Source organism: Struthio camelus, chromosome 17 (genome assembly GCF_040807025.1).
Source record: "Struthio camelus isolate bStrCam1 chromosome 17, bStrCam1.hap1, whole genome shotgun sequence".
Classification (NCBI taxonomy): Eukaryota; Metazoa; Chordata; class Aves; order Struthioniformes; family Struthionidae; genus Struthio; species Struthio camelus.
The window spans coordinates 8,106,045-8,131,068 of NC_090958.1; the positions used below are offsets into that span (position 1 = coordinate 8,106,045).

At 40.1% G+C, this 25,024-nt stretch overlaps 1 protein-coding gene across 4 annotated transcripts in view; it reads right to left on the minus strand.

Moving 5' to 3' along the window:
• Positions 1-25,024, minus strand: part of SPPL3 (signal peptide peptidase like 3) — a 60,707-nt gene that overhangs the window by 27,550 nt on the left and 8,133 nt on the right. For 2 of the 4 annotated variants that reach the window (XM_068911769.1, XM_068911768.1), the window contains exon 2: positions 735-812. The exons of the other annotated variants lie outside the window; for them this stretch is intronic. In XM_068911769.1, the coding sequence (XP_068767870.1) occupies positions 735-812 (78 nt within the window). The remainder of the gene's footprint in view (positions 1-734; positions 813-25,024) is intronic. 4 annotated transcript variants of the gene reach the window in all.

Consider the following 25,024-nt stretch of genomic DNA (forward strand, 5'->3'; position numbering starts at 1 on the left):
ATCTTGGGACAAGATGGTAAAAGGGTGTATTTATACAGGAATAAGATGGTAAAGTACAGGTAAAGTACACCTCACTCCTTAGGTGCCCTTACATTAAAAACAATAAAACAAACGGTACCTGACACAAAACACAAGTTTAGAGGGACAACAAAGTTCTCTCTAAACTATGCTCGAGTCCCTTAAAATAGGGTCAATTAAATTTTTGAAGATTCAGACATATCCTATATGCCACTCTGCTGGAATTTAACACTGATGCGTTTCCCACTTCTCTATTAGGCTGCTATTCACCCGGAAGGAAAGAGCACAGGGACGTGGACATCTGTTTTACAAGATATGTTGCAATCAAAACAGGGGCACACAAAAAACCAACATTGAAATGTTACATATAAAACACTACTACCATAAACGTTATGTTCACCTCTCTCTCTCAGTAACTCTGATACCCTCCAAAATACAATTTTAAAGAACTGTCTTCAATGACTAACTTCAAAGTTATCCGTTATATGCTTGTAACTTGATTAGTCACACAATTATGTCTTTCAGAAAACCCAGCTAGCTACATTTTCTTCCATTTCTACTTCCGTTTAAGAACCAAAGAAGTATTTCATTTACATTAGCCATTATTTGGACAACGATACAGTGAAACAAAAGGCATAATCTATATTCAGTCCCTTGCTGAGATATTTTTATTTAAAAAAGAAAAATTCTATAAAAGCTTAAAGAAAAAATCTTACCTGAAACTGCCGTAGACTATGAGGAGAATAGAAATTAGGAAAGTAGACACTTGACTGGAATCCACAAGGGAATATGCCCTAGAATTGGGAAAAAGAAAGGCACTTGTGTCATCATGAGCATTCATTTCCCCAGGGTCATTTGCTAACTCTTTTTCTTATCATAATACAAACAGAGAATTGGATAACAAATCTTTACAGTGGCTACTTCTGATTTTATCTGTGGCTTGTAAATTAACCTTTTACATTCAAGCCTGCAGTATGCAAAAATCTGTGCAACATTCAAAGCATGGTTCAAAAAGGCCGGCGGTAACGCGTTCTGCGCTCACCGCGTTCAGATCTTCTTGGCCGAGCACATTACAACTGCTTCGGCTGTAACTAATGCAACTAATGCACCTTGCATGTAAGTGCAAAAACCAGCCTTCTCAGAGATTTTTTTTAATAGGGCTGAACTGATAATAGTAAGTTGAAATATAGCAGCCAAGGTTCACTTAGTCCAAGGAGGGGGGGAAAAAAAAAAAAAGAAAAAAAGCTGCCGTATGCATTTATGAAACCCCACATAATTATTTCCCTAGTCCGTTAAGTTGTGCGCCCTAACCAGTACGTGGAGGGCTGCCCCGGCAAAGACGCCGCTCCGTCTCCGTGGCGCTGGCGAAGGCCCCTCTGGGGAACCATGCCCAGGTGGGGCGCCCACCGGCCCAAGGCAAGCGGAGGGCAGCCGAGGGCCCGGCCGGGCCGGGGGAAGGACACGCCGCGCCCGGGGCGAGTCGCAGCACCGCTCCCGGCCCAAAAGCAACCCAAAAGGGTCAACTGCATCGGTCTTAATCTGCAAGAAAGAGAGCTGAACGTTTCTGAACGCCGCCTACGAAGCCTAGCTTCAAGAAAACTATTGGAACCAAGGTAATCGAATCGTGTGATGATTCCACAATAACTACCACTAAGCAAAGCAGGACTAAAGATACAAGACAGTTAAAGAACCACTCATCCCATTCCCAATTGAAAACTAATTTAGAGACAATTACCATAACACTAGGCAGACACTTTAAAATAAACACATTTTTAATCTATGAACACAAATACGAGCCTCCCGCTATAGAAATGTAATGTTACACATTACCAAAAACCAGACTGCTTCTTTTCGATGAAATGAGACGCTTGTGGAATAAGCTTTTAAGCCACGGGAAACTAATTACTTCTATTAATTACCATAAATCACTTAAATATTACTCCACACTGAAAGCGAAAAGTAACTGTGTCACCTGCCCTTAAAGCTGCCCTCCTCAAAAAGATGCTCTTAGGCTTTACACTCTTTAAATTCCACGTCATGCCTGACCTTTGCCTTCAGGGCTGCGCCAAGAGCTCCGAAGAGCATCCGCGAAGCTCGACACCCCAACCTGCACGCGCACGCAGGACGTAAGCAGGCGCTTGCAATTAGTACATCTAAGCGCTCCGCAGGTGGTGCACAATCTAGGTCACTGCACAGCATTTTTAGCCAATGATTACAAGTAAGCAGGGAGAGAGAGGGGAGAATTGGCTTAACGACGAACATACTGGCTCTGCGTCTTGTTGCTAGCCTCAGTTTCAGGGAGAAGCTTTCCCTCGCCCAACCTTGAGCTAAAAGGAAAAGGAAACTTCACATCCTGTTTGGATTTGAGAATAAATAGCGGAATTTACCCATTAAAAAGAACTCCAAATTTGTGAGGAAAAACAAAACGATTGAACGGAATTTCACCCGGGATTAAGCATGTCCAGAGTCATGCATTAAACTCTATCAACTGATGCTCATAAAATTCTATATTCATGAATCCACAAATACTTTTGAGGTGAACAATGTTTTACATCTAATTTATCATTCAGTGGCAACTTTGAAAGCTGTAATAACTAAAATGCCATTTCATTATAATTACGAAATATTAGTACTTACTGTCAAAGTAAGGTTGTAAATGTTAGAAAGATTTATAAAACAGATACAATAAGGATGCTACAAGGATCGGTCCTGTGCATAATCCATTAAGTTTTGTATTAAAAACTGAAGGCGCTTTGGTACAGTGGAAGCAACTGAATACAAGTAAAACCATTCTAAATAACAATCTCAAATAATATAACCGTACTGATATGTTGCAGTGATGACTAGGACAGCTATCTGCAAGGGAGAAACCGCAATTAAAATGCTTCCAGCCTGCACAAAAATAGTGCAATATTTTAATTATACACTCACTGCAGACCTAAACTTCTCTGCATAGCAATCTTTCAGCAGGACATCCTAAACAAATAAAAAATTAAAGTCAAAAAAAAAAAAAAACAATGTTGGTATCAGGATTATGACCTGGGAAAACTCTTGCTCAGTGACACGCCAGAAAATAGGGCCAAGGAGACCTATGCGCATTTTCCGTCTTCTTGACCCAGCTGGAGAAAGAGCAATACCAAAGAGCAGGTTGGGAAAAGGCAACTGCCCTGGGGGAAGCCAGCAAGCAGCTCAGGCGCGCCCAGCTTCCACCGAAAGTTTCTAACACAAGTTGCCCACAAGCAAACGTCAAGAATAATTTTAGGTGGATCAGGTGGGTCTGACGGTGGATATGATGGTAATAAAGCCCTGCATGTTTGTAACGTTTCATTTCCCTAAATTAAAGAAGGTAGTGCACCATACCCGAGAATGGAACTGCTTCCTAGAATCTAGCATCCTAAAACACTGGACAGTCCGTCAACAGACTAAAACCCTTGATCCCTAATTAACACTTTCTAACGCCTTAACCTAGAATGGGGATAATCGCTAAATTACAGAATTACATAACTCATTGAGAAGTAAGATTAGTTCACAGTTTTGAATACAATTCAAAATGTCAGACAGTGACCTGCAAACCCATTTATATCTTTAACTGAAAATGAAATGACCATCTACAGGCCAACAGACTCCATATGCCCATAACCGGATCCTCCTATAAACATATTGCAAGTATGCAAGTTTACATGTGTGGCCGTGGGAGTATGCAGCAGTGCTACGTTTTTCTCAAAGGGGATTAGCCAAAAACAAAACAAAAAAAAACCCCTACACTTTACAAAATCTGTCAGAAGTTGTAGTATTCTCTGTGCAGTGACATTTAACCAGACTTCCGCTGCATATGTAGAAATGAAGCCATCTTCTGCAAGGCACTTTAATAAAATCAAATATTTAATCTCAGAACAAACAGTGGAAACTTATGCATGGAAAATATCTGTAACAAGTCTGTGCATAAAAAGCTGTCCTTTGACTTAAATACTGATTTTGGAAGCGACTCTTAGTACTTCCTACATGGCAACCCACAAAAAAAAGATGGTTCTGCTTCATTTTTATTCTGAAAATTAATCCTAGATGAGGTTATGCTAATGATTGCTGTCTTCTGAAGGATTCATTTTAGAGCTGCAGTTCATCTGTGTGCCATATTACAAGAATAACTACCAGGCCACTGCTAAACTCTACTATGCATGCAAAACACTACTCGGATACAAAGACCCCACTGGCTTTCCCGGTGAAGCACGTTATTTAGGAATCTTACACTACCACACCTCAAATTCAACGGCCGTGGAAGGAAGTTGCTTTAGAAGTTATTTAATCGGGCTATCAGAAAGATTCTTGCTGACTCAGTCAAGTAACTAATGACCACAATTAACTGTTGAACTCCAGCACTTAATAAAACCACAAGCACAGACGGTTTACTTTTCTCCATAAACTCCTTTTATCAGCTAACGGCAGGGAGATAACTTCCCCAAAGCCTTCCCTAGACCCCGAGATCACATTCGCAACCTGCCTCTTTCCAAGGCTCCCATCGCTTTTAATAAATTCTCGGCCACCAGGCATTTATTTCTGGCAGCTTTATGGGCAAGTGCTTTCAGCACCGAGCCTGCCGAGGCATGCCAAGACAGAGACACAGCAAGCACTGTTCTGCAACATATTCTGTGTGTCAGCCTCACAGCTATACAGTGAAGGTATTGTCCACGCAACAATCCCAGCAGCGAGCGCTCCAGCCTGGCACAGACTGCCCCATGGACCTCTACCTACGGAGCAGTTCCAGGGACGCCCCGCCATTGAGACACCCCACCGCTTCCACCCTTCTCCAACAGGGAGGGCACAAAATACGCCACAGCGGTTACAGCGTTCCAGGCAATGCTCTTCCCTTTTCCGGGAAAAAAATAACTAACTTCTCTATTCCCAAGGGAATAGAGACCCACTTCATTCTCAGCTAGGGAAGATGTCACACGGGTAATAAAAGCTGCAATGACAACAGTTACAGCGTTAAATCAGAATCACCCACGAGCTCCTTCCCTGTATCAGTAGCCATATGTCCAAGATCACCTTCCTCCTCTGTGAACGTTCACCTTACACGGCTTCGACCATCTGGCTGCTTGGCAGGTCCTTACACAAAATCCCCTTCACCCCTACCATTCTCATATTCCATAAATATTTTCTAATCCCTCTGGTTTTATTTTTTCTTTTACATTTCTGTCCAGGAAAATTACCCAGTAAAAACATATACCTTTTTTTTTTTCTTCAGCTCTTCTTTGCCACCAAAAGATAAGCAATTTCCAAACAGCCTCAACAGCCCTTCCAAACCAGCAGCAGGAGTCACTTAGGCCAAGGAAGCTACTTCCTTTTGCCCTCTGCTTGGAGCAATAAGTACCTGCAACTCCTCTTGTTCCACGAAGAACCGGAGAAGACAGCAGAACTAGGAACCAAACCTGATCACAACACAGATCGTTACCCTCTACCTAACCTACTCGTCTTGGGCCACAGTCTGACGCGACCATAAGCCAACATTGCCATTACAGAAGCAGTATCTGTTCACCTTGCGCCAGTCATCTGGTGACTTCTCTTCCTTCAGCCCCCGGCAGCACCATTTGTAAAGCCACGTGGAAAGCTTGATCAGGGGACTTGTCCGCTTGAACAATAATCAAGAAAGTAGGGGGAGGTTTTCCAGATGGATCAGATTCCTAATCCAGGTTGTTTCTGATCGCAGGAAAACAAAGCACAGCAGAAGGGAACGGTCTTCTCTTTTCATTGGTGGCGGTGGCTTAAGTACTCCCAAAACCTTTGGCTTTAAAGATGAGGAAAGTTTGGTGCAACTGAAAGAAAAACCTCTTTTTGTTTGCACAAGCTGTCTACTACATGTAGATGTAAAACTTGACCCCTGGATGTTTCAGTAGCAAATGCCAGTTCCCTCACTTCCAGGTGCAAGAGGAGTTGTAACAAATTCTGCTGAGAGGGGATGGAGAAGCACGCGTGCCAAGGTTTCCACTGCAATGCACACGGAAGACCTCCAACACGAATCATCCTTGCACAAAATCTGTTATAACAGCAGCAAGATAAACTTTTGCTGCGTTTACTGTACATTTAGCAGAATGTAAACAGTACAGCAACAAGTGAATCCCGTCAGCCTGAAAACTGCAGTAGATGAACTAACTTCGCTACAGCTCACATGAAGAAATAAGACTGCATTTCATTCATTAAGTATTTTTGTTCATCACTGATCATAGTATCCAAGCACTTTCAAGATTAAGAAAAGTAAAACTATTAAAGGAAGGTAAACATACTAGCTCGGCTAGTCTAAGGATGCATTAGAATACAATAGGCAGGCTTTCTACTTTGTTGAAAGGGACCGAACCTGCAACTCGCAGACATCCATCAGAGAATCGCCGAAAACAGCATTGGTAGGAATGCCAGCAGATCATTTAATTCATTGTCTTTCCCCAAAGTAAGATTAAATAATTATTCAACCAGTCAGTCATGACGAATAGTTACACCTCGCCGATTGTTTAAAAGAGTCACCAGGGAAGTTACAGAACTTTTCTTGAAATCCAAACTAAGTCCTTCCACCTGCAGTTTTAGTCCATGCTTTTTCCCTATATACAAAGTCCTTCAAAACTGGTAGGGAACATGCTACCTCCCCCCTACAGTTGTGATAAACAGGATCCAGACTTGGATTCATCTGCATCTTTCAGTTTCGGAAAGACATGGCTGCTTGAGAAGCAACCACACATCTTCAAATACTCTTCAACCCACATGAAAAGCTGTGACTTTTTATTCAAACAATATGGTACTCTTCATCTCACACTTAAAATATCACTTTTATTATCAATGTCTGCTGCCTCATTACTGCAAGTGACGTTAACCCATGCCATAACAGCTACCCATCAAAACACATACGCTACTTTTACAATTTCCATTCTCTTCCAAAGCAAACTCCTCGTAGGCACGTACCAGCCCTGAAAGGGCTGCAGCGAGGCATCCCCTTCCTTGCCCGATTACTCACCACTCACTTTTAGAACGTGATGAATGCAAGCGTTCAGTCTGCGTGTCCTATCTCAGCAGACAGCCAATTCTTTCAGAGGGATCCAAGGGGAGGGGGGGGGGGAGGGAAAGGAAAACCCCCAACTTTTGCTGGAAATCTGATGTCAACTGATAAATTCAGTTACGGAAAAACTTCCCCCCTTCTCTTCCCTCAACGGGTTTCATGTATTTCACAAGCTATTTAATGTGCTTATTACAGCAGTAATTGCTATTGTAATAGAGAAAATGTGAACAGAAAGTCAAGAAATACTAGCTGGTAAATCCAAGACAAGAAGTAGAAGAGTATTTTGTAACTTCACTTCCTCCCATCCACCCCCAGGGTTTTTAGCCGTATGCAGAAATCAACGTTCACCTTCACATCCCCGTGACTGACCCAACGCACCCATTTTTCTTTTGATCATGCAAAAAGTATGCCCCTAACTAGGGAAATGTTTTTGTGAATATACCTGTCTGCTCGACATTTTTTCAAATATGCTATTAACTATTTTATTCTTTAAAAGAAGGGTAAGAGAATACACTGCTAATGGACAATTTATTGTTAAGAGTTATTCATTTTTCATTTACAGCATAAGGCAATCTTGAGTTATTGCTGCACCGCTGTTTATTAAAGAGGAGCAAATCAAACTCAAGGACTAGAGCGTAGCCCCAGGGCACACAAAGAAGGGCACCACCGTGTATACCAAGATCAGTTACAGTTAATTGTGCAGATATTCATTTTCGTTGGGGAATGGACTCATTTCATAGGTAAAACCAATAGTAATTTTTTCCTGAACTGGATTCCAGGTCAAGGGTTAAACTAAAAAGTCTCTCTTTCAACTGCCTTAGGTGTGCAAGATGTATACATATTTAAGAGCCTCCATTAGGCTTGCTGCCAAGGCAAAGTTATTCCTTTAACTGGTACCCTCCATTTTCATTTTAAGCGTGAAGTCACAGCACCCAAACTGTAAACATACCTATGCCATTCTTCAGTATGATTCATAGGAAAAACAAGCAAATTTCTATGGATTCCTTTACATTAAAGGAACAGTTTCACCTCATTGTCATGTGTAGATAAGGTCTGCTAAGTCTGAGTAGTTTATGGAAACATGGATCATAAAAGGAAAAAAAAAAAGCACTCAAGTTGCAAGTAGAAAAAAAGAATAAATCAAGATATCCCACTAAAACCAGATCTTCCTATGCAAACTTGGTTGGGACTCAGGCAGACATTTCAAAGTTATAATAGGAGAATAATTCCTGTTTATCAGACATGGATCTCAGGACAAAGCTTTTGCATTATTAGATTAAAAAAAAAAAAAAGAAGAAGATACATCCATTTTAAGAGCCTAATTCCCTCTTCCACCCTTTCCAGAAAGGTGTTTTCCTAAAACTCTCCCCCCCAAAATAAATGCGAAACTCCCAGCTAAATTGCCAAGAGAATACACTCCTGCCAGCTCATTTTGACAAGAAGCTGAAGTACACGTTCACTAATGCATCAGGAGAAACAACGATGCAAAAAGTATTTTCTGTTAAAGCCATTATCTGAGCTACCCTTCTGGTTCACCAGACCGTTTGCCAACAGAACAAAGAATTACATGTTTTACAGCATTCAAGAATGACAGCAGCTGGAAGGTTTCCCGACTGCACATTCAGCTAGGAGCGCTCCCATGCAGGAACGCACAGCTTCTCAGCGCTGCACCAAAGCGAACGAATACCTGAGTCGTTGCAAGGAGCGCCACTTCCAAGCAGCGCAGCACAACAGCCCCCTCCTTCAACAGCAGAGCAATCCCGGCGACTACTGCAGTCCTCCACCAGTCTAGCAGATCCACGCTGCAGTTAAACAGGATACTTGGGAGAAAAACGTCCAATCAATAGCTAATAGGAAAAAAATTGCTTTTTTGAATAAATTGTCCTGGACGTACGTATCTGCTTGAGAAATAACTACCCAGAACCAAAACAAACATCCAAAAAACACGTTGGATGTCCTCTGGGTGACTGCAAGAGAAAATACAGTCTTTTTTTATTTCATACTATACATTTATAGACTGAATGGGAGCCTGGGCACCTAACCACTTCCATACACACAAAAATAAATTCACATTTTTCAGGTTCATTGTTTTATCAAGGAGGGTGGGCTGTTTGGTTTGGCTTGGGTTTTATATACCTTTACAAGTAATTAGTTTTGCCTGTTCCTGACAGTTTAATCTAAAGGAATCCAACTTAAGATAAGATTTGTCCAGTTGGTTTGAGTATCAAGCATCAGAAGCACGAGGCACCTATAGGCCTCTGCCTATATATAGGGTCATAGAGCTCTGGCAACAAAATGTCCTTTTGCAAACATGTGTCATTACAATAAGTGTGGCTTTGCTAGTAAAGCTTAGTTTTATTCACGGGAAGGAAAAGATAAAAGAGGTGGAAAAAACACACCGGCAAAACAGCAAGCTGACCTGACAAATTGTCGTTTTTGGTGAAGTAAGTATTCATTCAGGTCAGCAGTTGCACAATTACTAGATATGACGCAAAGGAGAAAGGAGGCAACACGTGGCCAGGGACAAGGCAGGGCTAAAACTCTTTCAGTAGGAGCTTACAGTTAGGGCTGATTAAGCACACCGTGATACCTTGACCTTTAATTCAAATTTCACTGGAGTCCACACAAGCACTTTTGAGCACCATAGACTTTTATAAACCCCAGCTTTCCAGATAGCTTTGTTACAGTTGCATGGCCCTATCGCAAAATAACCCACCGAGGTATGGGACATTCATTAATGAGACTGTCAAATAGGCTCAAGCATCACTAACAAATAAGGGTATTTAGTGAGGTACAAAAGGTAACCGTGCTGCATTTGCAAGGGCCAACCTATTTAGCATGTTAAAAAAAAAAAAAACGCCTCAAAAGAATGAGAAAAAGAGATAAGGTTAATTTGCTAAACTGAGTAAGTGAAAAAATTGTATCACTTGCAATTGTCTTCCTAGTCTTACCCATTTATACAAGACGGCTGTGTACGGCAGAGGACAGATTCGAGCTTTGCTCTAGCATCATACGAACGGCCAAACCAAAACATAAATACAGTGCTTTTAGGGAAGCATAAGAATAGCAATCATCAGAACAAGTTGCAAACATATATACATATAAAAACATACATAAATACATATATATCTGACAAAGAAAAAAGGTTATAACTTAACTGCAAGAACAAATTAAAATAGCATAATCTACAAAGATGACTTTCCTTATCTGGAAGACTCTTTCAATAATCAAAACAAAATGAAATCGAAATGAATATCAAATATCAAAATCAAAATAAATCACAGATAACCAAAAGGAGGACTGAAAGGAGGACAAAGAAGAAGTCAGGTCAGGAGCTGCTACGCACAGCCCTTTCTTGCCACAGCCACAAGCAATATTGCTTTATGTAAATTCTCAGGTTCCACCACACCAGTGAGCTCCACAAAGGTCAGTCCAATATTTAGCCTACCTCAAAGCTTTGCTGAAACAGCTGGTCTATCTAAATTACCACTTTCAGATGCATGAATTTTCCAAAAATAGCCCTTTTACATCAGGAAAAAAAAAGAAGGGCAAATGGAGGGTGTGGTAACTGCGATTTAAGTCAACGGAGTACCTCTATGCAACTGCCCAGGGTTTCATGCTAGAGAGCTGCATCATGACCCAGACGACGTCTCTTCAAGGAGGACTGTCTGGAAGTGTTACAGGTTATCCCTGGACAGGGAGGTTTTCCACAGTTTTCACAGTAAAGACTTTTTCAGGTTACGGAGATATCAATTTATATCCTAGTCGTACTATAAATCAGAATTTTCAATCACTTGACAACACAGCTCGACGTTAGGAGGAGGACTGTTGTTGACTTCAGCTTTCATTTTATTGCATTTACTCTAGTAACAAGAGGAGGATAAAAACTTCCAGAAGTCTTCAACATTGGCTCCAGTGCATGTTTTTATCTCTGTGAGTCTTTTTCTCCTTAACAGAAAGGCTCATTAGCAATGACTACCATCACCTCTAACACAAGGGTGCTCCCTACTTTCGGTCTACAATAAAAATCCTTTTACTGCTTGAAGAACGAGTACAAGTCTCTTCTGTATGAGAATCGCCCACTTGTTAACAAAGCCCTGTCCACAGCTATCCAATGAGACGTCTGTAACATAACAGCTACTGCTGCCAGCCACAGTATAATCAGAGCAGACTCAACATGTATTTACCTCTTCCAGGCAGGGTTAGATGCTTCTGCAGTGAAAATGCTGTCAACCAATTTATGTTACCATTCTCAACTCTGTTAACACAGCTACTGCAGTACAAATCATTATTTGCAAGAAGAAAACCAAAAATCTCAACACAGGTGCAGCCATCAGCATCTCAGACGACCCTAAGCCAAGGCTTAAAGTTGTCTACGCTGACAAAACAAAGCAGTTTGCATTATTTTGATTTAAATATTTGTCCAAATCTTCACTCTTACTCAATCTGGACCAGAAAAAAAGGGTGGTGAGCAAAGATTTCATGTCTGTCTCATACTTTAGAGATTCATACTGACTTTGCAAGCTATTTTTCGGCCCTTGACAATAATAGGTCCTGTAAAACTGGCTTACATGAAAAATAATAAATGTATGCTTTCTCTAAAGGCAAAAAAAACCCCAAACTTAAACAAGTTATTGGGGAAGCCATGGCTGTTTTAGAATAAAAAGAACAGCAAACCTTCTCTCCCATATACTTCAACAATTCCCAGACCACCATAATATGCTCATATAATTGATCATACTGGAGTAGCTTTATTTTTGAGTACCTTTAAACTGTGCTTACTCTCACTTTTTAGGTTTTTCCAAATTTAGAGAAGCGGGCGATAGTAAGAATCCAGCTCTACACGCGCTCTTCTCAAAAGCAACAAAAAGCTTCTCAGCTCTGCAGTAGATTCAGAGCCCAACGTTAATATCAATTTAGTTGATATGACAACTGACCCACAGAACTGAAGATCTGTTAATCTCTTCTCCAAACATACCAATAGGATCAAGAGGCAAATCAAAATAAGCAGGAAGTATCATAATTATTCCTCCTAATAAACACAAAAGTGCTAGTGGGAAAAAAAGACCTTTAAGTGGGTCAAGTAACTACCAGCAGCTGCACCAAGAAAATTTAAGGGATTTTTACCTCCCTCACTGAAACAAAAACATGGACTGAAAACATATCCCTTCTACTTTCCGATACAAGTGGAAAACAAGGAGTTTAAAACAACACCCCAAATCTTCCAGGTAGAATCAAAACACCTAACACAAGATTTTCTGCAATATTGTAGTGATAACCCCTCAAGGACCCAAGACAAGCCCGTTTTGTTGTACGGGAATAATGCACTGACGCTCACAGAACCAGAAGTATAATTCTAAAAAACAAAACAGTAACATATTTTCTTTTTAAAAAGTAAATGCAAGGCAATTTCTTTATAAAGGATAAATTCCTTCAAATAGGGGAAAAAAAAAATCAAGCATCAAGTATTGTTAAGATTGACATTAAATTTTTAGTATGTCATTAAATACATATATACACACACACACACATGCTCTAATGCAATTAACTTGTTAAAGTTGCATACAATTTAGTGCAGAAGTCAATTAAGTTTTTACTTTGCGGGCACTGCTATTTTTCCATCCTGCTTAGCCTACCCATATAACTATTTTGGATAGAGACATCCATAGTCACTTTTTTCCCTGAGGTGCTCTCTCATCATCGCTTCTTTTTTCAAATCTTATTTTGTACGAGCAAACAATACACACAGCACAGGAAGGAGAGAAGACTGCTGAAGGGGAAGGCAGGCGCTGGTATTACAGCGTTGACATAGCTTTAGTGGTAACAGAATTATCAGTCTGTCACTGGAACAAGGGCAGAAAAGAGTTTCTAAGATGATTAGGAGAGATAAGAACTTTGTTTAGCCTAGAAAAATACAGGACGAGTAGCGGGCACATAAGGAAAAAGAAATACCGAACGGGGGAAACCACTAGAGAAAGTAGCTGCATAGATTAAAATGACCTAACATTTTGTTACTAGCATAGAGGAATTCGCATCCTCTCCTAACACCAAACGGTACACTCTTCCAGCTGGAAAAATTCAATCCCCCTCAAGTCCTTTTTCATTTTCAGAGCAACTTTGCCGTAGTCACGTGAAAACTAGTGACAGCACCAGGGACGGCAGTTTCACGCGCTGCACTTTCTGCCGGGGGAACGAGCAGACCGCTCCAGCCGGATCACCCAGAGCGTACTTTCCACCCCGAGGAAGAAGAAAGGGGAGGAAAACACGTCCTGCTGCTCTCGCGCACGCGCAGCACTTTCCAAGCAGCAGAGGTTTAATGAAACGATAACGTTCAGACAGATTACTAAAAGCATCTCATACGTTAAGCTTGAACCCTCTGGAAGTTGCTGTGCTCATTGACAGTGAACCTTTATAAAAGCATCCGTCTGCTCTTCGATACTCCACCACGTAAACCTTTCGTACAAATTGAAGTATATGCAGCTTCACGTGCTGGACCAAGTGAAATTTCTACCTGACCATTATCAAATTACATCCACCTGAAAGTTCGGCATGTTTTATCGCAGAAGGATGGTCTCATTTCATTGTGTTTCTTCTACAAACACAGATTGAAACACACACTTGCACCAAATCCCATGGCAGGTGATATAGAAGTTTAACCCACTGTATTTCTGCCTGCCTGCAGGTAAGTAGGTCCAAAAGATGCTAGAAGCTCCAACAACCCACACGAACCACGAGAAATACGAACGCGAAGGAATCTTTAAAAAGCACAAAGTTAACTCTACATTTAGGAAAAAGTAAATCGTGGAAGAGCGAGTTTCCGATTCCCTTCGGTCTGCATGCAGATTGGCACTGAACACCTTGTGGGGGAAAAAGGCGACGCGGTGGCAGCTAGCACGCTCTCCTGCCCTCGCCCTGCGGTTACCGCCGGGGAACGCGCTCCTCCTCTCCCACTAGCGCTCCTGCATTCTCCTCCCCGCTCCTGTTTGGAGTCTGGAACGGGCAGCATTTTTCTGAACTGATTAACACGCTTGGAGGACAATTCTCCACTGACGGACCTACCTCAGTCAAAAAATCTACCTTTTCCAGACAGATTGTGAACATCTCGAGTCTTAGAAACATTCAAAACGTATTTCGTGTGCCCCCTATAACCCGTTCTTCCCTTTCTAATCTGGCACCTCTGCTCAGTCTCATAGCTGTTCTGGATTCCCATGTCTCAAAGCCACCTACAAAAACACTGGAGGTAAATCCTTCCAAAATCCTTCAATAATCCTCAGAGCTACTTTAAGCAACAGACTAGTCTGAAAGTACCAGCGTCCCTTGGGAAGGCAGAGACTACACGCTGCTGTGCTGCACTTGTACTTCTGCTGATATTTCTTGCTCAGGAACAAAACACTTTCCTGGACGAAGGTTTTGTAGTAAACACACAGAGGTTTAACTTTGCTAAAAATAACGCAATTCCCCCTTGGAACGCTCCTCTACTCGAAGAAAACCCTACGGGCAAAACGCTCACATCTGAACTACAGGAAGATAAACTCCAACAAAACTTAGATTCTGAAACACGTAGTAACAAGATTATAAAGCTGATTCAAACATGTTAACATGCTTTTACGGACTGTTATTGCAAGTAGTACACATGAGCCATGTACTGCGTAAATTCACACACAGTTTATCACTTTGCTTTGATTCCTGTAATTAAAAACTACATGCTACTTTGAGTCTTTAACAATAATCAGATTCTGTTTCACTTTTACATCATCATTCAGATTTGAACGTGCACAGGGGGTGAACAACGTAAAACTGATACTTCACAAAACATTCTTATAGGTGGATCATGCTTAATAGTTTCTTTGACAACTGCTTTTGCATAACGAATAAAGCATGGTGAGGATGTAGTTACCATAAACTTTAAGCTTATGTTTTAAAATACTATTGATCGTTATCGTTTAGGACTTGAAAGTTTTAACTTAAGATTTTACACATGAGCAACTGCACTGTGCATTTTTGAAATACAAAAAGATAAAAGGATTTTAATCAGTGTGTCGTTAACCATCATCTTTATCAGTCATGTATAACGTTACAAATCAATACCACATAGACAAAAAAGTAAGTTAAATACATGTCATTCACAGATATCAATTTCAAAAGTTTACAGGAACAAAGATTGAATTTGGAAGAAGAAACGTGCTGCTTCTTCTGGACCTTCAAAGAGTAATTTCAGTATTTTAAGTTTACAAGTAACATTTAGCTGGGACAAACTGATGCTAAGTGTTAAATTAACAAGAAAAAAAAACCCAGCTCTGCCCAATTTCCTCCCAACCTAGGAAAACAAACTCTGAAAAGTGTGTTTTAGTCTATGTATGAGTACAAATACACACTATGTAATCATGTATCTGTCACTATTACATAGCTTCTAGAGTCTGAAAATACCAAAAGCCTCTTGATAAGAGACAGGAAGGAGCTTTTGCATTTATCCCTATCAAGCATTATGTTTCCCTGATTCCAACAGCGAAGATCCAAGTGGCAGCTTGTGACCTTGTATCAGAGTTCCCAGATCGTCCAGACCAGATTTTTGGCAAGACCAGCAAACGAAGACTAAACTGACAATATTCCAGGGATGGATTAAAGCAGGACTAGAGGAGCTTCACCACGTCCAGGCACAAACCACAACTACAGTCCTGCGTCACTGTATCTGGAAAGAAACACACACACGCACGCACACACGCATGCACTTTGGAAACAAGCAAAGGCTGAGGACAAGGAATAAGCTGCTCTAACACCTCACATTAAGCAAAGCATAAAATTAAACAGTTTAAGAAATTTTCTTGCCTGTTTTGTTTTCTGCATTTTAATATTAAAACTGTTCTAAATCAAAATATTGGAAGAAAAAAGCAGGTCCATTATGCCATTATGTAAAAAGAACAAAGTTGGGAGACTTCTTAGTGTGACCAAGTGGCAAACAAGTGCCAGGTGTAATGTCTGGCTGAAAAATTGAAGAGAACTTTTCTTTATCCAGGCCTGAACGCCAATTTCTTCAAATGCTTTCCTCTGATCTCTCCAGAAACGACTATAACGGTACAACTCTTTGTAAGCACGTTTTAATCCTCACACTAGTTCTAAAAAGATGAAACACAATGTTTATTGCCAGGGAGTTATGTTCTCGGTGCACCTCTTCTCGCAAGGGCTCACATTTATTTGGGATACTAGTAGAGATGCTTAAAAATTTGCATTTTTGCAAGTGAAAGTTCAGTTTTCAGACAACAAGTAGTCTTGCTGCCACTTCATTAGATGGACAGGAAAACTTGGCTTTTTTCAACTGTCAGACTTTTACAAATTCAGTCAATTTGCAAATTTGTAAATTTCCGGGAAGTTCAGTCAAATGGACTTGTGGCTCATATACGCATCTGTGATCATACAGAGGTTATTCAAATCCTCCTACATAGGGCATCTTAAGCATTTCATTTACAAGACCACATTCCCTATCTAGTCAGTGGAGAGAGGCAGGCTTCTGACCAAAGTTTTTTGAATTATCCTCTAGCATCTCTGTTTAATTTAGATAGCTATGTAGTCCTAAATTTGGACTAATTTTAAAAATTAGATGATGTGAATACTCTCTCCATAATTTCTGAAGTAGATATGAGTAAGAATTCAATTAGTCAACATAAACCTTGTTTAATAGCTAGTATTTTCTTTCTCTGATAAGTAACTTATTGTGAAGGTCAGAAACATATGGACTTACATCGGTATGATTTTAGAAAACTAAATACAAAACAAATATACTATCCAATTTAGATTATAGTGAAGTCAGTCTTAATTTCCTGTCTCTTTCAACAGCTTTCATTTATTACGTTTAGCTAAGCAGCCCAGCGGGAAACCATAGCCGGTACTAAATATCAGGAACTTTGTGGAAGGTAAATGCTGGATATGATCAGGAATGTGATGATGAAGAGTTTGCTCTAGCCTTCTTTCGTGTTTTAGAAAGCCAATTTGCTTACCAATTCCTTTCAGGGGGAGAAGTATATAGATTCCAGAGATATAATCATCTATATTAAATCTTGTTTCACACATAGGGGCAAAAGAGAAAACATGAATGACAACTTCTGCTCTCCTGGGAATGAAAGAAAATGAACATCTAATCACATAGGTTCTCGGCAAAGGAAAAGAAGTCTCTTTTATTATGAAGAGGACGACAAACTAGAAAGGCACTTTCTCTTGAATTTATAGGTAACATTAGGCATCTTATCGTTCTCCTGCAGTAAGAGCGTGCAATGGGCAGCACTACCCAATTACAGATACTGTGCGGCCGACTACTACTGTACAGTCACTAGTGCGATGGAGACGCCTTACACTGTAAGGTCATCAGCAGTGCGGATGGTTCTCATCCTTTTATTAAACAAGAATTACTAATAACTTTGTCTGAAGACAAGAAAAGGTACACAAATTATCCACCACAATTCAGACAAGAGAAAATTAAATTCATATTAGTATAACACGAGGAAAAGAGGCTGAGGTAGCATTCCTGTCCTGTGGTTTGCAGTCACAATATACCATTAGGCATATCATTAGTTTTGGATTCTCCAGTATTAGATATGGACAATGAAGACGTTATTATCATTTTTCTCTTCAGTGTTGAGATTTCCCAGATGCTTACCATATATCTTACTTAGGCCTTCTAATTTCTCTATGAACGTCAGCCAACACAAAAATAGTCTTCTGGATGTATAATCTACTTCCCAGGCTCTGAGATGGCTTCCCATTCGTTTCACCGTTACAAAGATGATTCCTTTTGGTTTTCGAGACCTGCATGGTGAGCTCTGCTAAGCACGAAACGGCCAGTCACCGTAGATGCAGTTACTTAGGGAACTCATAGCCTTCCCAGTTTCAGGGCTTCAGTACTAAACAGAAGAATCTCTTTGAACTTGTTTTCCTCTCATGAAACGTGATTCTAGTTTGGGGCACCACGCATCATACAAGATCTTGCTACTTACCACACCTCTCCATGCACACCAGGTAGAGGGAGACTGAAAGAAGCGGCTCTTCCCTTCTACCTTCAGTAGAAAGATACGCATCTGAAAGTTACGTATTTTTATTTGTAAACTGTGAGCTACTTTGGCAGCAATTGTTCTATAAATTAGAAAGATAGATAAATTGTGAGCATAATTGGGTATTCTTTCCCTGATCATTTTTCTGTGCCATTCTAGGAGCGTCTTAATTAGCAGAATGAATGATTTCACTATTTAGAATTATCAAATAAACCAGACAATCTGGACTATTAGAATGAATAAATGGATAGGCCAGAACAAGCAAAGAATTGCCCAGGGATAAAACTGACTATCTAGACAAGTTTGATGACTAGTTGAATTAAGTTTCTTTTTAAAGAGAGTACGTTAATAGTTAACACTGCACGTTTGTTGTTACTATTAAAGATCCATAATACCGCTTGTATTTTCTAAGAGACAGCACTTTACATTAAAGCGTCCAAGAAGTGATGTAACGGAAATATTTTGAACTCCAAGATATGCAATGCAAAGGTGCTATTTAAAGAAAATGTCTGACTAACGGCTACCTCCCAAATTAAACAGAAGACCTAGATTCAGGAGCACCTTACCTGCTCATAACTTCCATTTGGAGTATGCCTTCTGGTGAAAATTACACCTGGTACAGAGCATGAGGGCTTGCTCAGTAAGCAATGCAAGTAACCGATAATCTTGCCGCTACACTCTGCTCGGATCACGGATTTCCTTATTCTCTTTTAACGCCTTGAAAATAAGAATAAAGATCTTAAATCTGATCAAAACAGTTACCTAAAAGGGTCTTTCAGCTGCTCTCTTCAAGTCTCTAGGAGTTTTTCCAACTGCAGTGGGGAAAGCATAGCTTGGGTAGGTAACAAGGAGGTTTTGCAGATCATATAAAATGGAGTGGCACCCTAACAGGAATTAGGGATCACACAGCTAATCACATACCAACTGAAATATAATGCCCATTTCTTGAACCTTACTCAGCATTCCTTCACGTGCACGTGATCTCCCCTCTTGGGGAGAAAGGGCCCCTACTTCACAGAGGTGAGTCACTTCCCTAATCGCAAAAACAAAAAGCAAGTTCTGGATACATCTCTTGTACCTTGGTATCATAATAAAAAAAAAAAAATTAAGAGGACTTTCGTTATGCAAATTGCAAATGGTATTACAGAGTTAGCAGAATTTAACGTTTGGCCTTATGTTCCCCACTTGTCTTGCACCAGAGATGAGAGCATTTTCCTTTATGTCTAGTAACACAAGATTTAAAAAAAAACAAAAAAAAAGTTTAGTTATAAACATGCTAAAAATTGAACTGAAGAGCTCCCCCCTATCACCAAGAAAAAGTCCATTTAGCATTGATTTCTAAAAAATATCTCTACATATTATTATACCCAAGACACTTATTTATAAGACATCTACTACTCAAAGCAACTTTTGTTTCCAAATAAGAGCACTACGAATTTCTATCAGTTGGGCATTTTGCACAGTCACCCTCCTCAGCTGTCCGCAACATTAAGAAAGCCTAAACATTTGATCTTACAGCGTTGAACAACTTGCAAAGAAAAGAAGTGGGAGATCCACTCTGGTCACAAGGCACCATTCTTTCTAAGAATCATAAATTCAGCCAGTTCCTACAACTATTTTAAAACCATTTTCTCTGTTCCTCTCTCTTGCACAAATTGCCAGCAAAAGAATTAGTACGCCAGAGATATGGAGGATAAGTTTGATCTCTTCAGATGATGCGGGGGGAGGAAGGGAGGAGGCGGGAAGGAAGAGGACATCACTCAAGGGCCAGATAGGTCAGGAGATTCTGTTATCTCACTTCAACAAACAGGTCTAAATTTTTAAAAAACTATGGCCTAACAGCCTTTGAGATTATTTTAAAATCAGTACACGTGAACCTTCTACTGTGATCAACCAGACTTCTCCCTCATCAACAACACCCTTCTTACAGGTCTAACATTTGGTGTGTTGGGGAGAGGAGAGAAATAACACGTTACAACAGACATGTAGATCCTATTAAGAAATTCCAATAGAGTCAAAGCTACCCATTTCCTACACGTTACCAAGATAGATGATATTCAACAGCAAAAGTCTCCTAATAGCACTGAAAACATTAGAAAAGCCTGCAACAGTTAAACTATAAATAGCAAATTCATGGCTGTTACTAGGAATGAAGCATAACAACTTTTCACACTTTACAATGATGAAAGGAATCTATGCTAGTGTTTTCCAGAACTGAAGCAATAAGATATTTGAATGAGGTTCCAGAAAACCGAGTCTTTAGCATTAGAAGACACAGCCTTTCTTCCAGTAATGCAATCCAGCCTCGTCTCAGACCGTGTCAGTCCTCTAATTCCAGAAATGGCATTCTTCCAAATAAAGCTGCTCAAGATAAATACTCTATAAAACTAATAGCTCGATTTCACCCTGCTCCTCCTGCTCCCCTTCAGCCATACTATCTCAATATCCAAAGTTCTCCTAAGAATCAGGGCTAAGTTCATCTAATTATGCAACTGGCCAAATGTGCATCATCCTAGTCATATTTGTCAACATGCAATCACATGTACAATATTATGGTTGTCATGGTGCCAGCAAGCAGTTAAAAAAAGGCAATGACAAAAAGTAGATTATGTGACAGAAAAAAGAGTCTTAGGATAATCGGGAAAATTCCTGTACATCTATTAGTCAGTCTGCAACGTTCTGCAAGAGAAGTCCCACACTTATCAGCACGGCGCCACGCTAACAAGTCTGTGCTGAAACTGCCCCTCAGCTTCCTATTCAGGCAAGTGCAGATCTTGCATGGCCATAGCGGTTAGACACCTACTAAGATGTCTTAATTTTGTGACTTGAAACGACTGCTCAAATGCTCAATTTGCTACACCAACAGCTAGCAGGAAGTTCTCAGCTGAAAAGCACAAATAATCTAGCACTACAGATGGAGCGAAATATCTTCCCTCTGAGGACTTACCAATAACTGACTTCACCTTGATGACCTTATTGTAAAGCATCCCGTTAGGTTCCAATCCTAGCACTGCTGCTTGTCTTTCAGGGGTGTCCTGAGAGTCTAATCAAAGCTTCAGTCTGGGACGGCAAACAGCCTGATATCAGTATAAAGTCTGTACAGAGTTCTGGACTTCGTAATTTATCAACACGTCTAGATCCAGCAATAAAGATATTCTTTTGCTAACCTGGTAAACATCTGGAGTAACACCCTCTGGAGCCAAGGTCTAATAAAATAAGTGTTTATTCACATTCATAAGGTTCCTTTCTCTAAGTGAATAGAGCTGATCAAGCAGAGCAGAACTCTGACGGTAGCACACGCTGCAAATCCCATCCCTTTGGTAAGGCACTGTCTTCTCACAAAGACCTATCGATATAAGCTTCACAGTGGTTCAGAAACTGAGAAAATACAAGAGCACTTGCATTGTCAACATATAAAGCTGGTTTATCTGTGAAATACATAGGTATTTTGGTAATGAACACTGCTGTTTATAATCCTGATGGCTGCAAAACTACACATATGAGCATAAAGTCAACATCAGCTGCTCCGCTGTAGCTGCCTAGGTGCTATGAAGAGCTCAAGCGTCTCTACCATTGTTCAGCGTCTCGCTGCTAGGTGAACAAAGAGTCTTTAGGATGAACATCACACAACACCCCATTGCAGCAAAACAGAAAAGAACGCCAACAGTCTGCTATCACTTCGGAAAACTAAGGCAACATTGGAGACTAACTGCAGTGGAGGAAAAAAAAAAAAGTGTAAGAAGGAGTACTAAAGAGTATTAAGGAGTACTAAAGCCAGCCAATCATTCACTTGCAGAGCTAGAAGGTTTGGGGAGAGGAGTAAAATTATCATTTATGTTGCAACCTCCTTAAGAATCTTGCTTCCTTTACACAGTTATGAAAATGTGGGCGAGGGGAGAAGAAAAAGTAGTGCGACAACTCCGATTTAACTAATGCAGGCTGATAGAGATCAATTCCTACAACAGGTCCCAGGAACATATCCTAATAGTGACACCCAGAACCTCTACTTTACCCAAAAGCTGGGTATCATCATTTCATAGTTTACATTGATTCAAAAATGCAGTTGGACAAACTACTGGAAGAAAACTCATCTAAGACCTAATTTACAAAAATACCAAGGAGTCCTTTAAGATTTGATGAATATTCTGAAGAAGTGTCACTTTATGCTTTCCCAGTTGCAGTACTCGTCAAAACATACCCACTAGTGGACAGGTCAACAAGAGCATAGATTAGGTGGGCAATATGTCCAATTCTTATGTTCTTAAGAACATCCGACTATCACATAGCTCTAAAACTGGACTCAAGTGTTTCCAAAAGTAGTATCTGTCCAAATGTTAAATTCTGTTGGCTCTTATATTTGTCAAATATAGCAATGCCTCTGCCCCTCACTTCTGTAAAGTTGATAAAATATTAATATGAGGTATTGATCTGAATGCTGCATTGTTTCCTTGACTGAACACATCTTTTTGCCCCTGTATAAAGAAGTAGTTTTGGGGTTTTTTTTTAGGTTCTAGGTTTAACTTCCACAGTGATTCCTGTACTTAAGTTACAACCATGCAGAATACCAAATCCTCCTTTTTTTTTTTTTTTTTTTAAAGATGTCAAAATGTACTAGGTCCTGTAATCAGGAATTAACAAGGTTGTTTGATTTTATCACTGCAGTCACAAAAGGGTATTATCTCATCTACACCGACTCTACTGTTGACTTAAAAAAACAAAACAAAACAATACCACGCCTCCTATCTTTGACACTTTGGCCAGAATTGTATTGATTATGTGCTTGGAAATCCAAATTCTTGATATCACTGTATTCAGAAATCAGATCAAAAAATAAAACTAATGACTAATAGCATTATCAACAATACGGTCTTATAACAAACAAGCCAAAACCAAAGTCAAATTCATCAATATGACCTTGTCATATTGCTAGAAAGAGCAGCTCTGAGTACTACTGTTGAGTTGACTTATCCACATAGTACACGGCTATGACATATACATTATAATGAATTGCCTAGGCAGAATTAAATATTACTTTCTTCCATAAAAGAAGGAGCTAACACCATCAGCACCAAACTATGAATCTTCAGTGACAAAGTCAAAAGGATATTCCTGCATGGGTCAAAGCCAAAGAGTGGCAGAAGTCTGTTTACCCAAATTTAAGTCCCTTTCACTGCACCAAGTCTGTATGCAGACAGAATAAAGGCCTTCACAGTAACAAACATGGCTATAGATTAATAGATTTTATAGAAAAATAAACAGTGTACAGGAGAGAAACTGACCCATGATAGGACTGGAAATGGCCTGATCTCTGCTGTATAACCTAAGTGCAAGAGAAGTGTAATACATTAATACACGTGAGCGTCAAGCCTAAGGTAGCAGTTTCAATTGTAGGTGCCAAAAGCAAGCAGCAGAACAGATGGAGACTATTTTCGACAAATTCTAGCCTAATATCCAGAAAACTCCGATTGCAAAAACATTAAAAATCAGAGCAATTTTTAGAGAGTGCTTTGTGATCCTTAGGAAACTTCTTCCAGTAAAGTCCCCTGCAGAGAAGTAGTTCTGTTCTAGGGCAGTCTTTTTTCATCTTTTGATTTAGCTTTAAAGGTAGTTCTTTTTTCTGCTCCATCTGCAAAAATATAATATACAGAGAGAAAAACAGCTAGCTAGAAAGCTAACACTGGGGTTCTCGTAAGGCACATAAGTACGCTGAAGAGTTTCTTTCTGTTCTGTACCATCTGTAACTGCTTTTAGCTGCATCTGCTTTAGAAGTAGTCCAGTTAGCAGAAAATTTACAAAAAGTCCAACTCTTCACTCTTCAGCTTTAAATTTTCCTTTCTTGGGGGGGGGGGAGGGGGGTGACTTTTAAACTAGGTTCAACGAAAAGCTTAATTAGTTTCCATTCTTCATCTTCAAAACCCTACAGAAATCATAATATTCCCCAAGAGAACTTTTAGCCCCTGGTGATAACTTCTTAGAGCAGCTATTCAAGTAAAGCCATAGGACCAACCATCTCAAGAGAAAAGCTCACAAAGCAGATAATCCTTCTTCCAGCACGCAGACTATTAGTCTGGAACTGCCAAGAGGATCAGAATGACTCTGCATCTTCAGATCTAGAAAGCAAGATACACCTCACCTTACACCAGTCTGCAAAACTGGCTATAAATATCCATATAATCTAACTCAGTTTGCCTCCTGCTATTTCACCAACCTCACCTTTAGCTAACAGTCACCTGGGACATGAACTTTCCGCTGACTAAATAAGTCAAAGTTGTGCTACACCTATTTTATCTTGCCAAATGGCTCTGACACAGATGATAGCGAGATAAACCACAACTGTAGCCCTGAAAGTGGTAAAATTACGCTAGGAAAAATAGGCCTTTGTTAGCATAACAACGTACCATTGAGCTTTGGTCTCTCATGTCCAACATTACCCATAAAAATTTTGCCAACTGTTGGTATGGGTAAAAGGCCTACCGGCTTATCCTATTTGCAGTGCTCATTCCAAATTCACTATTGAATTTCTACTCAGTATGAAAGTTTCCAAAGAAGTTAAAAATCAAGTTTTAAATTTGAGTTAGCTATCCAACAGAACAAAGGACAGTACATTGCTAAGTGCTACAGACCCCAGAACTAACACTACAGCAGAGAGAGCTGTAACTCAGCTGATATGTTCATCTCTGTCCTGCTCATCACACTACTGCGCAGCTCAAATATTTCGTAATGCTTGTCCTCGCCCAAGCTGCACTATATCAAGTGGAATAAGTTGAACATACTAATCCAAGTAACAGCTGCAGTGAAAACAAGCTTGCAGGATATATACTTACTGCTAACTTAACCTATACGGACAATCCCTCTGCAAAACTCTACCTATGCCTCCCTGTTGTAGAGGCAGGTACAACGAATTCACACGTTGAGACCATTTTGTACC